Raw genomic sequence first — 12,765 nt, 5'->3', positions numbered from 1 at the left:
CTCGCACAGCTTGTTCTCCAGAGACTGCATATTAGCCAGTAATAAACTGGGTAACGGTGGTCTGTAAGTGCGCCGTCTCAGTCGAACCAGAACGCCAGATCTTCTCCCTCTGCGTCGGCGTTTGCGGCCTCCAGGGCCAGAGAACAAAGGCGTCTCAGGTGAGATGAATGGGGGGTCTGCAAATGGAGCGTCCGTGTTGCAAAACTTGAACTCCGGAAAGTTATAAGAAAGACCGTCTTTTATGTCCAGTAAGGTTTGTCGGTCGTACACAAGGAGACAAGTGCTGCTCGTGAAAAAATAAAGGAAAAGTAAAATTAAACACAGAAAAAAGCTGTTGCTTGGGGGAGCTCGCGACGAGGCTGCCATACTCGGCGCCATCTTTATATCTGTATATATATATCTGACCCCTGTCTGCCATGTGCCCTAAACAGTGAAAACCGTGACTCATCTGTGAATAGAACACCTCTCCAATGTGCCAAACGCCATCGAATGTGAGTGTTTGCCCACTCAAATCGGTTACAACGACAAACTGCAGTCAGGTCCAGACCCAGATGAGGACGACGAGCATGCAGATAAGCTTCCCTGAGACGGTTTCTGACAGTTTGTGCAGAAATTCTTTGGTTATGCAAACCGATTGTTGCTGCAGCTGCCTGGGTGGCTGGTCTCAGGCGACCCTGGAGGTGAACATGCTGGATCTTAAGTTCCTGGGCATGTGGGGTCACACGTGGTCTGTGGTTGTGAGGCCGGTTGGATGTGCTGCTAAATTCTCTGAAACGCCTTTTGAGACGGCTTATGACAGAGAAATGAACATTCATTTCATGGGCAACAGCTCTGGTAGGCATTCCTGCAGTCAGCATGCCAGTTGCACACTCCCTCAAAGGTTGCGACATCTGTGGCATTGTGCTGCTTGATCGAACTGCACATTTCATGGTCGCCTTTTATTGTGGGCAGTCTAAGGCAGCGGTCCCCAACCTTTTTTGCGGCACGGACTGGTTTATGCCCGATAATATTTTCACGGACCGGCCTTTAAGGTGTCGCGGATAAATACAACAAAATAAAACTAGTACCAGTACCGAAAAAAAGATTTATTCATAACACACGTGAAAAGACCCAGGAAAACCGAGTTAACGATAAAAACAATAACAAAATAACGCTTAAAAACCGATAAAAACCCTGAAAACCATACATTTCAGACCTGGGGTCCGTTCTTCGTACCTCGCTTACTACATCCAAGATCAAATGACACATCCAAGATCAAATCATCGCGCTAACTTTGAGCTCGCTATTCCGGTTCTCCGAACACACCTGTTGTTGACGATTAGTACAGCTGGATGAAGTAATGTGAGATCACTAGTGATGGGTCGTTCGCGAACGAAATGGCTCTTAGAGCCGACTCTTTGACGTGAACGACGCGAGCCGTCACGTGGGGTTTTTTTTTTTTCTTTCTCTCACCCTCTCTCTCTCTCTCGCACTTTTTTTCTGCTTCACTTCGCACCTGAGCCTTGTGCTTTATGCTGGGCAGAGGGGGGAGGGGCGGTAGTTACACTCAGTAGCACAGGAACAGAGCCAGAGGGAGAGAGAGAGAAAGAGAGCCAGGGACAACAACGTCACATTAGAAAGGTATAGTAATCATCCACAACTATTTTCGGTTGCAGATGACAAAGGATTCAGAAAGTTTATTCATGCAGGCCCATATGACAGAGAATATGCATGTTCTTTTTGTTTTCATATTATAATTTATATTTAATTGTGTTGTGGTTTGCAGTGTTTTGTGTTGTTTTCACTTTAAATTTGTACAAGGAAAAAGCTGAAAATTTAAATAGTTAAACTCCAAAGCACGTAAAAACACGTACAACAAACTCAGAAACACATAAAAACTCAAAAGACGTACAAAAGACAACAGAAGTGCTCCAGGATGCTGGGCGCAGTGTTGAGCTTTTGTTACCTAGTGGCTACACAAGCCAGCAAGTACCAACGACCGGATTTGGTGTGTGGTAGTAACAGGTAAATGAACTTTTTTTAAATTATTTGAATACATATGAGTGCCTGTGTATAAATACACAAACAATACACACATGCTTTCAATTGTGTAATTTAAGTGATCTAGTAGCTCTGCTTTGGAAGTTCAGTTCATGCTAGAAATGTGTTTTGGAGTTTGTACGTGTTTTGTCTCTAGGGGCCACCGCATATATTTATATATAAACATATACAAATAAAACCACTTTTTTTTACATTAGTAATTCCTTTTGTGCATAATTTTATATTATTGTTAATAATAAATTAATTAAAGCAACAAAACAACCTGAAGAGCCGGTTCGGAGCCGAAAGAGCCGGCTCTTTTTAGTGAGCCGAACCGAAAGAGCCGGAAATCCCATCACTAGAGATCACTGGGTAGCTTAACAGGGGCTACGCATCGATAGTAGAAACATTGACCGGCAACCCTTTGATTGGTCGGCGAAAATGTCGAAGGAGCGCGCTCAGTATTTTTCGGCAGCAGAGCAAGAACTCTTGATTGAGGGATTTCAGGAGTTTCAGAGTTTAATTAAAACTCAAGGGAACACTGCAAAGGCTACAAAAGCAAGGAGAGAGGGCTGGCAGAAAGTTGCTGACAAATTAAACTCGTAAGTAATTTAATAATAATAATAATAATGGATTGGATTTATATAGCGCTTTTCAAGGCACCCAAAGTGCTTTACAATGCCACTATTCATTCACTCTCACATTCACACACTGGTGGAAGCAGCTACGGTTGTAGCCACAGCTGTCCTGGGGCAGACTGACAGAAGCCAGGCTGCCATATCGCGCCATCGGCCCCTCTGGCCAACACCAGTAGGCGATAGGGTAAATTTATTATATTATATTACATTATATCATATTATATTATATTACATTACATCCTCATTCACATTAGAGCCACAACAGGACCCACTAGAACATAGGAACAAGTAAAAGTGAAATATAAGAATATTCTACAGAATGGTAATATTTATCACTTATATTGCTTTTAGTCTCTTGAAAAGAGACCATGAAATAATCTGTTTGTTTGTTTATAACAGCAACCAAGAAAAGGGCAGAGCAGAAAAAGACAGGTGGTGGTCCTGCACCCCCTCGTCAACAAGTTGGTTGAGTAAATAATACCCTCACGGGAAAATCGATATCTCTCTATGAGCACACTGTCGCGCTGAGCTAAGGGATCCTGTCTGTCCCGCAATATACGCTGAATTCTGAAAACTCTCCTTATCAATCTTGCACCTTCCGCAGTGGGTGGCTCGCGTATACGGACAGGACATGGCTGCGACAGACTTCCCAAATCCACCTTCGCTTTTATAGCCGTGGTCTCTCATCTTGATTACACGAAGTAATTTACAATTACTACTCTAAAATATGAATTACATCTGAAATAATCAAATACATGAAATAGAATGATTAATAGTACATTTCCCTTTTTTTAGGAAATGACCTGTATGTATCTGTATGGAATCAATAAAAGGATCAAGTACTGCATTATCTTTAGTTACATTGATAATATTTATTTATGGTAAAACAGTGGTAAAATATCGCTGTTGCTTTCGTATACATGAAGCGGACATACCTGAGTGGCCGCGATCTAATCTTGTTTACATAAAGTAAACCTGCTCCCGAGCAGGTTTACGCTTACGGATCTGTTGCTATGACAGCAAGTCCCGGATGAGCTTCGGAGAACCGAACGATCCAAGATCACGCGAAATCGTCAACAATCAAATCCAGCTAACTTACTTAGCGAGGTACGAAGAACGGACCCCTGAGCCTCAACTCTCGCGGCCCGTTACCAAACGACTCACGGTCCGGTACCGGTCCGAGGCCCGGGGGTTGGGGACCGCTGGTCTAAGGCTGGTCTAAGTATGTAGATAATTTTTCAGATGTTTGAGTTCAGCTCATGAAAAATGGGAGCAAAAACAAAAGTGTTGCGTTTATATTTTTGTTCAGTGTATATTTTCACACATATATAACTTGATTTTACCTCTTTTCTGCGCCTGGCTCCTTCAATCAAAGACAGAATCCCATAAGCTCCAGTCACATAGTTACATGTCTCAGAGTGACAATCATTGCAATTTTGCAAGAAGTCTTGAAGTTTGGCTATTTCTGTAAATAAAAGTAAATTGAATAGTGAATTAGATACTTTGGTTTTAATCTTACAATCCATTTCTGATTTATGAGGAAAAATTAAACAAGATATGCACCGAACAATATATTTTCTTTGAATCACAAAACATCTTGAGATTCTGACTGCCTACCATTGGCATCTTCTTTTACACCTTTTCTTTTTAGGAACTCTTCAGCACTCACTGTGAACACTTTGAAGCAGTCCTCACTGAAGTGTTCCTGAAAAATAAAAGAAAGAGTTTTAATCTTAAAGAAGCTTTGGCTCGCCAAACAATTTTTGGAATGTTATAAAACTCACACTCAGACTCTCATTCAGTTCCCGGAATTCACTCGTCACTTCTTTCTTGGCTTCCTTGTTTTTTATATCTCTTAAATGGGCAGGAAGGGAAATAGGATCAACATATAGCTTAATCACATAGCAACATATCAAGAAAACAACTGAGAGGTTTTGTTTTTGAGGATTTGCACATGGAGGGCAACATACCATGAAAAACTTTGAAAACCTTTACCACTTTCAACATGATCAGCATAATTAAAGGACTGACCATTTCAGGCCCTGCCCTCCTGCTTTCTTTTTATGTTCTGATGGATCTTGCTTTCTATCCTGTAGATTTCTGTTTTCCTCATAATCTAACATCATACAGTGTAACAGCAGTCTGGCGAGGAAGGAGCGGCTAGCAGGTCCAGTGAGCATGTGGTGTGGAGGTTAGCCAGATAACTCGAAGCCAGTTGGTTAAATCAAACAACAGACCTTTATTCAGTGTCAGCAACATTACACCTTACGAGCCAGGTCTCCACGGCTGTACTCGTCCGTGCATACATGAATGGAGATCGGTATCGTACAACAGTACGGTTTTCTGAGAACAGAACACGAGCTGCATGTAATGGCTGCTGCTAAAAACACACACCCACTAGGAGACTCCCACAACTATTATAATAGTAGGGCAACCCCCCCTCCGCCCCAAGGGGTGCTATAACCCAATAAGGGTTGTTAAAACAGCTCTGCCTCATCTGAACCTGTACCACACAGAACAACTAGACTAGTACAGCAAAAAAGTCTGCTACAACAGATAGAGGTTAGTGTGAAGTAATTCAAATTAATTTGAAATAATGTGAATTAACAATTATTTAATCTTATAGAAGTTTATTTAATTTGTCCTTGTATGAATTGGAAAAGTTAAACGTAAAACCCTGATTTTATGTCTCAGTATTACCTAAAGATTAAATGTGCAATTAGAAAATTAAGTATTACAGTTTTTCTTTTGCGTAATTATCAAAGCAGAAAAGTAATTTTCCCTACTGAACTCCCAACCCGCATTTCTCAAATCAGTAACACACTTCCTCACTCACTTTTGACATTCTCATTGTTTTTTCTGGTGACTTTACTACTAAAAATATTTGTCACTATGTTGATATTTCCTACTTAAATCTGACAGCTTATAAAAGGAGTTATTTTTTCTTATATTTCGTGAATCTGTGCAAAATGTAGCCCCAGTTTCCTGTTTATAGCTAACAAGAGTTGTCTCAAATGTGGTCTTCTTTTGTTTTGTTATGTTTAGCGGGAAAATCCCAGTCCATCAACAACGCCTGAAATAATGACACCAGCCCATCTGACATCAACAACAGCGTAGTGTTCAATCATCTTTCTTTCTTATTCTAATGTTCAGTTTGAACTTTGCTTTTTTCAATTTAATAAATTTTGTAACATTACCAGAAGTTCCATGACTTTATTTTTTGTGTCTTTAAAGAGTAGTGAATGGTTTTTATGCAGTCATGGGTTTTTTTTAAGCTATTTGGTCAAAGCTCACATACCTTATACTAAAAAACATGGTTCGTTGATTGATTCATTAGCATACAACTGGTAAATCTTAAGATAAAAAGTAATTACTGTAACAACTGTGTTGGGTTTAAAGAGCCTTTTAAAAAGTTGAAAATCCCTGCCCATGAAATAACAACAAACGCACATGTGGCAGGGTGTGGCTCGAGGCTAAGATGCAGGGAAAGGGTGTAGCAGCCGATTGAGGGGGCAGGGAAGAGTGGATGTCACAGCTGGCTTGTATTAATTCCATCACGTGTCCTCTATTTGGAAGCATGCTGGGGCCTGGGCAAGAGAAGTTAAAGTGGACTAAGTAAGCTGTAAAGAGTGTGAGCACACCGAGAAGCTGAAAGGCCACACAACTGTTGCTGTACATAAAAGCACTGTGAATATGTAGGTTTTTTTTGTTTGTTTAAAAAAAAAAGCAGCTGGATAGTGCAGTGGTAAGTCTACTCACCTTTGGAGTGGGAATCGCAAGTTTGATTCCCACCTGGTATCCAGTAAGGGTCCTGGATGGTCCCCCCCAATGCTAAAAAAAAACAAGCCATAGAATGGCGTGGCTACGTCCGCAGCTTGGACACAAGCATTTCACTACATGTTGTACTCTCTATAATTGTGTATGTGATGGGAATAACGGTGTTAATTTTTTCAGTAACGAGTAATCTAACTAATTACTATTTCTATCGGTACAACGCCATTACCGTTACTAACAAGAAAATGCGCTTTACTATTTTTCAACAAACAGACAGTTGAAGCTGTCTTCAGCTTACTGCACCTTATATCATTTGCATGGAAGTAGCTGTTTGCGTAAGTAATCTGGGTGCTACAGTTTTGAGTAGTTGCGCTCGCTCCCGCGGACGGCAATCACTTTCTGGCAGACAATCACTTTTTGGCACCTAGAGCTAGGGGGCAAAACAATCTCGTGAGTGCTGCTGTTTGGCTGAGGAAGAATAAAGTAGTAGTGGTAAACCAATCACATGACCACTTCAAGATGTCAAAGTAACAAGGTGCTATATCACAGTTTTTAAATTGTGTTGATAGGCCATGTAAAACCAGAGTCATGATAAACAATATATACGCGGTGTTTTTTCCTGAATGCTTTCGTCATGTTTACTGTCCAAGGACAGCGCTAGCAAGCACTCTCTGCTTATGACCAAAAAATAAAAAAATAAAACAAAACGAAAAACACCCATTTCGTGTTGGTGGAAAAATGTACAATGTCGACCAATTAAAAATGACATGGCAGCTGGTTGTTTAGGAAGAGAGTGAGTTTTAGGAGTGACGGCGAGAGAGAGAAAGAGAAAGCAGAGGTGGGACCAAGTCATTGTTTTGCAAGTCTCAAGTAAGTCTCAAGTCTTTATCCTCAAGTCTCAAGTCAAGTCTCAAGTAATGTCAGGCAAGTCAGAGTCGAGTCTCAAGTCACTGGTGTAAAAGTCCGAGTCAAGTCACAAGTCTGAAACTTTGAATTTCAAGTCCTTTCGAGTCTTTAAAAAAAAAAAAAACAACGAAAAAAGAATGTTGCAGTTATGCTAAATGTAAATATTAGACCATGTAATTTTAAAATCTGTGTTTTTCTCAACACATGACAAAATAGTGAACTTAGAAAATATACACAAATTGTGAAATTGCACCTCTTTAAAATGCAGCTCAATTAAACCTAGCTCCAAGAATAATTTTCACCGACAGTTCTGAGATAAGCTGCATGTTATTCTTGGATGCGGTTGTAGGACTGGCTTTAAAATCGCATGACAAAAATATCATACACATTAAAAAAAACTGTATCACCAACGTAGCCTGGACAACATTTGCTAGTTAGATGAAGTCAGCTATCTCATCTTAGCATATTTATATGCATATTTATAATCATATGGTTCTTGGAGTGAGTGCATACACTCATGAAGTTTAGTAACTTCAGGTCACTGCAACAAGCCCAGGTACAGTTTACCGACGGATGGGTGCAGGACCTTGAAATGCACCGTGTAGAACGAAAGACCATCGTACGTATCATAAGTTTACCAGTCTCACAAATCGTCATCATAAATACACATTCATTAACCGTTTATTAATAGGACCTTTGAGCTCAACGGTAATTAATTAGTAGTGGAAATAATTTCTGGTAGCATCACAGAAATGTAGCAGTGACAATAATATTGTATGCTGTAATCGTACTGGGCAATTAGTGATACAAAAAACCTGTTTTATCCTGTGAATAAAAGTATATGTTTTTGTCAATGTACCATAATAACAGAAGCGAAACGCAATATTGTGTCAGGACAATTCACTATTTATGCACAATAAACAAAGGAGCATAGCGCGACAATTTCTGTTCAGCGCCAGACTTGCTTGTAACCTATATCACCAATTATGTTAAGAAAAATGACGTATTAACTACTAAAAAACACTGACCTTCGTGTAAATGCTGCTTCGTGTGAGCTGGAGTGTTCTGGGACGTTATATTTGATCTTTGAATGGCTGCAATCCAGGCCATCCGTCGCGTCTTTGTTACTTCGGAAACATGGCTCGAACAATTTCTCTTCAACGACGTAATCCGATAACAACCGATCTCTTTACCCGTCGGCTTCCCGTGGCTGTCATGCGACCGGCTATTGCAGTTAATAATACAACAGCTTGTTGACATTTTTGTGTTTCTTTTTATTGCTGTGATTTCAATTGAAAGCCTGCGTGCGCTAGTACCTCTTGCCACGAGTTCCCAGAATCCTTTGCGGTTCTACCCGTGAATGACGTCACATTTTCAATCTCTATATAATATGCGTGTTAAATTTTATATTTGGGGTAAAATATCAAGTCTTTTCAAGTAAACCGGTTCAAGTCCAATTCAAGTCCCAAGTCATTGGTGTAAAAGTCCAAGTCAAGTCACAAGTCTTAGAACATTTTTTCAAGTAAAGTCTAAAGTCATAAAATTAATGACTCGAGTCTGACTCGAGTCCAAGTCATGTGACTCGAGTCCACACCTCTGAGAGAAAGAAAGAGAGCTGAAAAAAGAGAGCAAGTTTTGAGATGTGAGAGATTTGTGATGTTTAGCGTGTTTGGAGTGTGTAGTTAGTGTGTTGTCTTGTGTAGTTAGTGTGTAGTGTAGTGGATAGTTTTGTGTTGTGTGTTAGAACAATGAGGTGACTGCTGAATGTTACAGGTGCTGCAAAAAAGCCAACAAAGGCAGATTGCAGTGTTAATGGTGTCTCCAGGTAGAAAAAAGGGGGAGTGATACATCTCCTCTTGTCAGACCTGCAGGCTTGTGATATTCTTCTTTATAGTGGACAGAAATTATTTTTTGCAGTGGCACAAATAATTTATGTGGCATCACTACTCTGTCTGGTTTGCACTCAATGCCATTTACCCTTACCTGAATATTGTATATTGTATATTGTATAGTTTCTTGTTATATGTAAAATTGTATTGTATTTATTTAAATTTCTACTTTTTAATTATTTTACTTGCATTTTTTAATCACTCTCTTATATTTAAATGTTTATTTGCTATTCATCTAGGGGTTGAGAGTAACGAAATTTCAATTCTCTGTATGTCCTGTACATGTGGCAGAATTGACAAATAAAGCTGACTTTGACTTTGATCTTATTTAATGCAGAACACCTGATTGTTATGTAAATAGTTTGAAATGGTTATTTAAAAAAAAAAAAAGGTAAATGGCTGCAAATTTGCAGCTAACTTGTGTCATGGTCCTGGGTCAGTGACCCAGTGTTTTGAGTTTTGTGTCATTATTGAATTTTGATTTTGTCATAGTTTATCTTTTCTAGTCTTTCGTTTCCTGTGTTCCAGGGTCTGCTGTATTCCCTAGTCAAGTCTGCGTCTGTTATGTTTCCTGTTTTACTTTGGAAGTCTGTGTCCAATGTCAGTGTCTTTAGTTTCACTTCCCCTGTCCCGTCTTTAGGTTCATGTGTGTCAGCTTTGTTCCCATGTGTGACCACTTCCCTTGATCATCCCTTATGTGTATTTAGTCTCTGTGTTTCATTCAGTCTGTGTCGCGTCGTCTGTGTTCCACGCCGTATGTCATGTCAGGTTTCAAGTCTCTGTGCAGGTCATGGCTCATGATGCTTATTCTTATATTTCACAGTTCCCTCATGTTCCGGCGCAGTCTTGTTCATAGCCTCACTGTTATTAGTTTCTTCCCAATTTAGGTTCCTGTTTAGTTGTTGACCCTGTTCACTTCTCGTTTAGTTTAGTTCATGTACTCCAGCCTCAAATAAAGGCACAGTCTTGTTCATAGCCTCACTGTTATTAGTTTCTTCCCAATTTAGGTTCCTGTTTAGTTGTTGACCCTGTTCACTTCTCGTTTAGTTTAGTTCAGTTCATGTACTCCAGCCTCAAATAAAGGCTTGCCTTTTGTTTAAAGTTAATTTGGTCTGCTTATCTGTGTCCGCACCTGGGTCCTCCAAACACTCTCCACACGGTCATCCACTGCGAACCATTACAACTTGTGCATGGGATTTTAAGATTTACAATTTATATTTGTATTTAAGTTATGAAATATGATTCATTAAACATGTTTGTGGTTGTTACAGCATAAAATATAACTTTTTCTACTCAGATTTTGTTTTTTTGTCTGATTTTAGATCAGTTGTGTTAATAGAGTATGTCAAAATGAAAACATAACTGTAAATTCAGACATGTGAGGCTGTACTGAAAAGAATGACACCAAACAAGGCAAAGTAAATAGTTTTTAATGGTGATATGTAGAGGTCAAATTAAAAGTAGTCAAAAATGGTCAATTATACCCGGGACCCCAGAAGGTTAAAAACTTTCTTTTAAAGTAATGCAATAGTTACTTTTCCTAGTAATTAATTACGTTTAGAAACTCAGTTACTAACTCGATTACTTTTTGAAAAATAACTAGTAACTATAATTAATGACTTTTTCAAAGTAACTTGCCCAACACTGGTGACAAATAAAGGTTGTTTTTTTTGGTTGCTTGTTAAAAACACACCATTATTCGCCATGCCACATGCTGTGAGTTGGGTACTGACTTCACAAAGAATTTTACCAGTACTGTGTTAGTGTTGAGAATATTATGTGTTTTTAGTAAATATCTGAATGCAACTATTATTCAATATTTCTCCAACAAGATTGATCAGTATGTGATTTTAAATTTTTTTTAAATTATGCACTTTGACATCTTAATTCACTTACCGATTGTCTGAAGGATCAGACTTGGTGCAGATAAAGTGAATTTGCTCACACTGACCACCATTTCCAATGAGGCCATGTGCACTTTTTAGAATCTCCCAGGCCTCATTCTCTGATGCTGCCCGAGTAATTTCAGACACAATCCACACAGTAGAACAATCTCCAACAATCTGAAAAAAATTATAGCACGTCAATTATAAATAATTAAAACAAAAGATGTTAAAACAACACCAGAAAAACAACAAGAAGTTGATGTGAAAAATTACTTGTCTCCACATTTCGTTCCTGCTCTTGTTGCGATCGCCATTTCCAGGAAGGTCCACAAGTGTGACATGCTGGAGAAACTTATTGTTTGGCACCCTGACAGTCACACACTTTACTAGTGGCCAAAACCACTGCTGTGCTTTATATCCATCTTCCTGCTTTGGAACACACTTTGTATATTTAAGAAGTTCTTCAGATAGCTTTTCAGCCTGCAATGAACAAGATAAATAAGATTAATACATTTACAATTAAATCAGTAAATTTAAAAAAGAAACCCAAATTTTAGACAAAATTTTTTTCTTGGGAAACATTTTAGATTTTTTTTAATGTTTAGATTTAAGGATGATCAAACTTAGGCACATATATGCACACAGCATCACAGACGCATTTGTTAATGCAGCTTCCCTAGTGTTTTATGTTTACAGCTAACAGACGCCCTGTTTGCAGACCTATAGTCTTGTGATATCCAATGGAAATTGTTAACTTATTTGCACGCGCAGTTGAAACTGTTCCTGTTATACCCTTAAACTTTTACATTCATACATTTCTATCATCATACAGGCCTGAGAATTACAGTAAAGTGACAGAGCGTTGTGGTAATGGCTCCTAGACTCTGGAGCTCTCACCCACTGAGACGTGTGATTTGTGTTAAAAAGCAGCTAAAAACTCAACTTTTAAATTTTGGTTTTGTGTAGCTTTCTCTCTTTATGCTGCCAGCACTTTGGTTCTGAACTACATTGTAATATTTATTTCAAAAGTTGTAAAAAGGCTTACTTTTTACTTAACATTACAAAAAGTTATTACTTAAGAAAAATTTACATTCTTCTGGAGAAAAAGTATAGGATTGACATCAGTAGCTAGTATTGACCACTTTAACCCTAAACTAGAGATGGTACGATACCACTTTTTTATGACCGATACCGATATCATAAATTTGGATATCTGCTGATACCGATATGAATCCGATATAGTGTTTTTTAATCAATAAAACTGTTTTTTAATATCTTGCTGCATTTTTTATAAGTTCATACTCAAGTTTAAATAAACAACAACACTAAAGCTATTCTGTTATATCTGTATGTAAAAACAGAAAAGAAAATACACTGCACCCAAAATATTTCATAGTTCAGCATAGTGATCAATCTAATAAACTTAAACCTACTCCATCCTTCCTATTCTGGTATTTTAAAGAGTACTTATCAGAAATATTAAGCAACCTAACTAATAGGGTTGCAAACACCCAGCAAAAAAAAAATAGCGAACCACCCTCCACCTCATGATGCTTAATTGACGTAATCAACTTTAATTTGATGCAGTGTGAAAAAAAATGCACAGAAATAAATTATTTTTCAAGAATAATTAAATAGATTCAACATCTTTCT

General features: G+C 38.6%; 2 protein-coding genes across 2 annotated transcripts in view; one reads left to right on the top strand and one right to left on the bottom strand.

The window, feature by feature from the left end:
* Positions 1-12,765, top strand: part of ccp110 (centriolar coiled-coil protein 110) — a 664,638-nt gene that overhangs the window by 461,095 nt on the left and 190,778 nt on the right. The gene's annotated exons all lie outside the window — the stretch shown is intronic.
* LOC113009888 (nuclear GTPase SLIP-GC-like) overlaps positions 1-12,765 on the bottom strand; it is a 53,079-nt gene that overhangs the window by 36,147 nt on the left and 4,167 nt on the right. The window contains exons 4-8 of the mRNA XM_080300651.1: positions 11,386-11,592; positions 11,123-11,289; positions 4,442-4,511; positions 4,275-4,362; positions 4,001-4,122 (exon numbers count right to left, since the gene is read on the bottom strand). Coding sequence (XP_080156777.1) covers positions 4,001-4,122; positions 4,275-4,362; positions 4,442-4,511; positions 11,123-11,289; positions 11,386-11,592 — 654 coding nt within the window. The remainder of the gene's footprint in view (positions 1-4,000; positions 4,123-4,274; positions 4,363-4,441; positions 4,512-11,122; positions 11,290-11,385; positions 11,593-12,765) is intronic.

Source organism: Astatotilapia calliptera, chromosome 4 (genome assembly GCF_964374335.1).
Source record: "Astatotilapia calliptera chromosome 4, fAstCal68.1, whole genome shotgun sequence".
Taxonomy (NCBI): domain Eukaryota; kingdom Metazoa; phylum Chordata; class Actinopteri; order Cichliformes; family Cichlidae; genus Astatotilapia; species Astatotilapia calliptera.
Note: the sequence above shows the minus strand (reverse complement) of the source record. Positions and strands in the feature narration are given on the sequence as shown.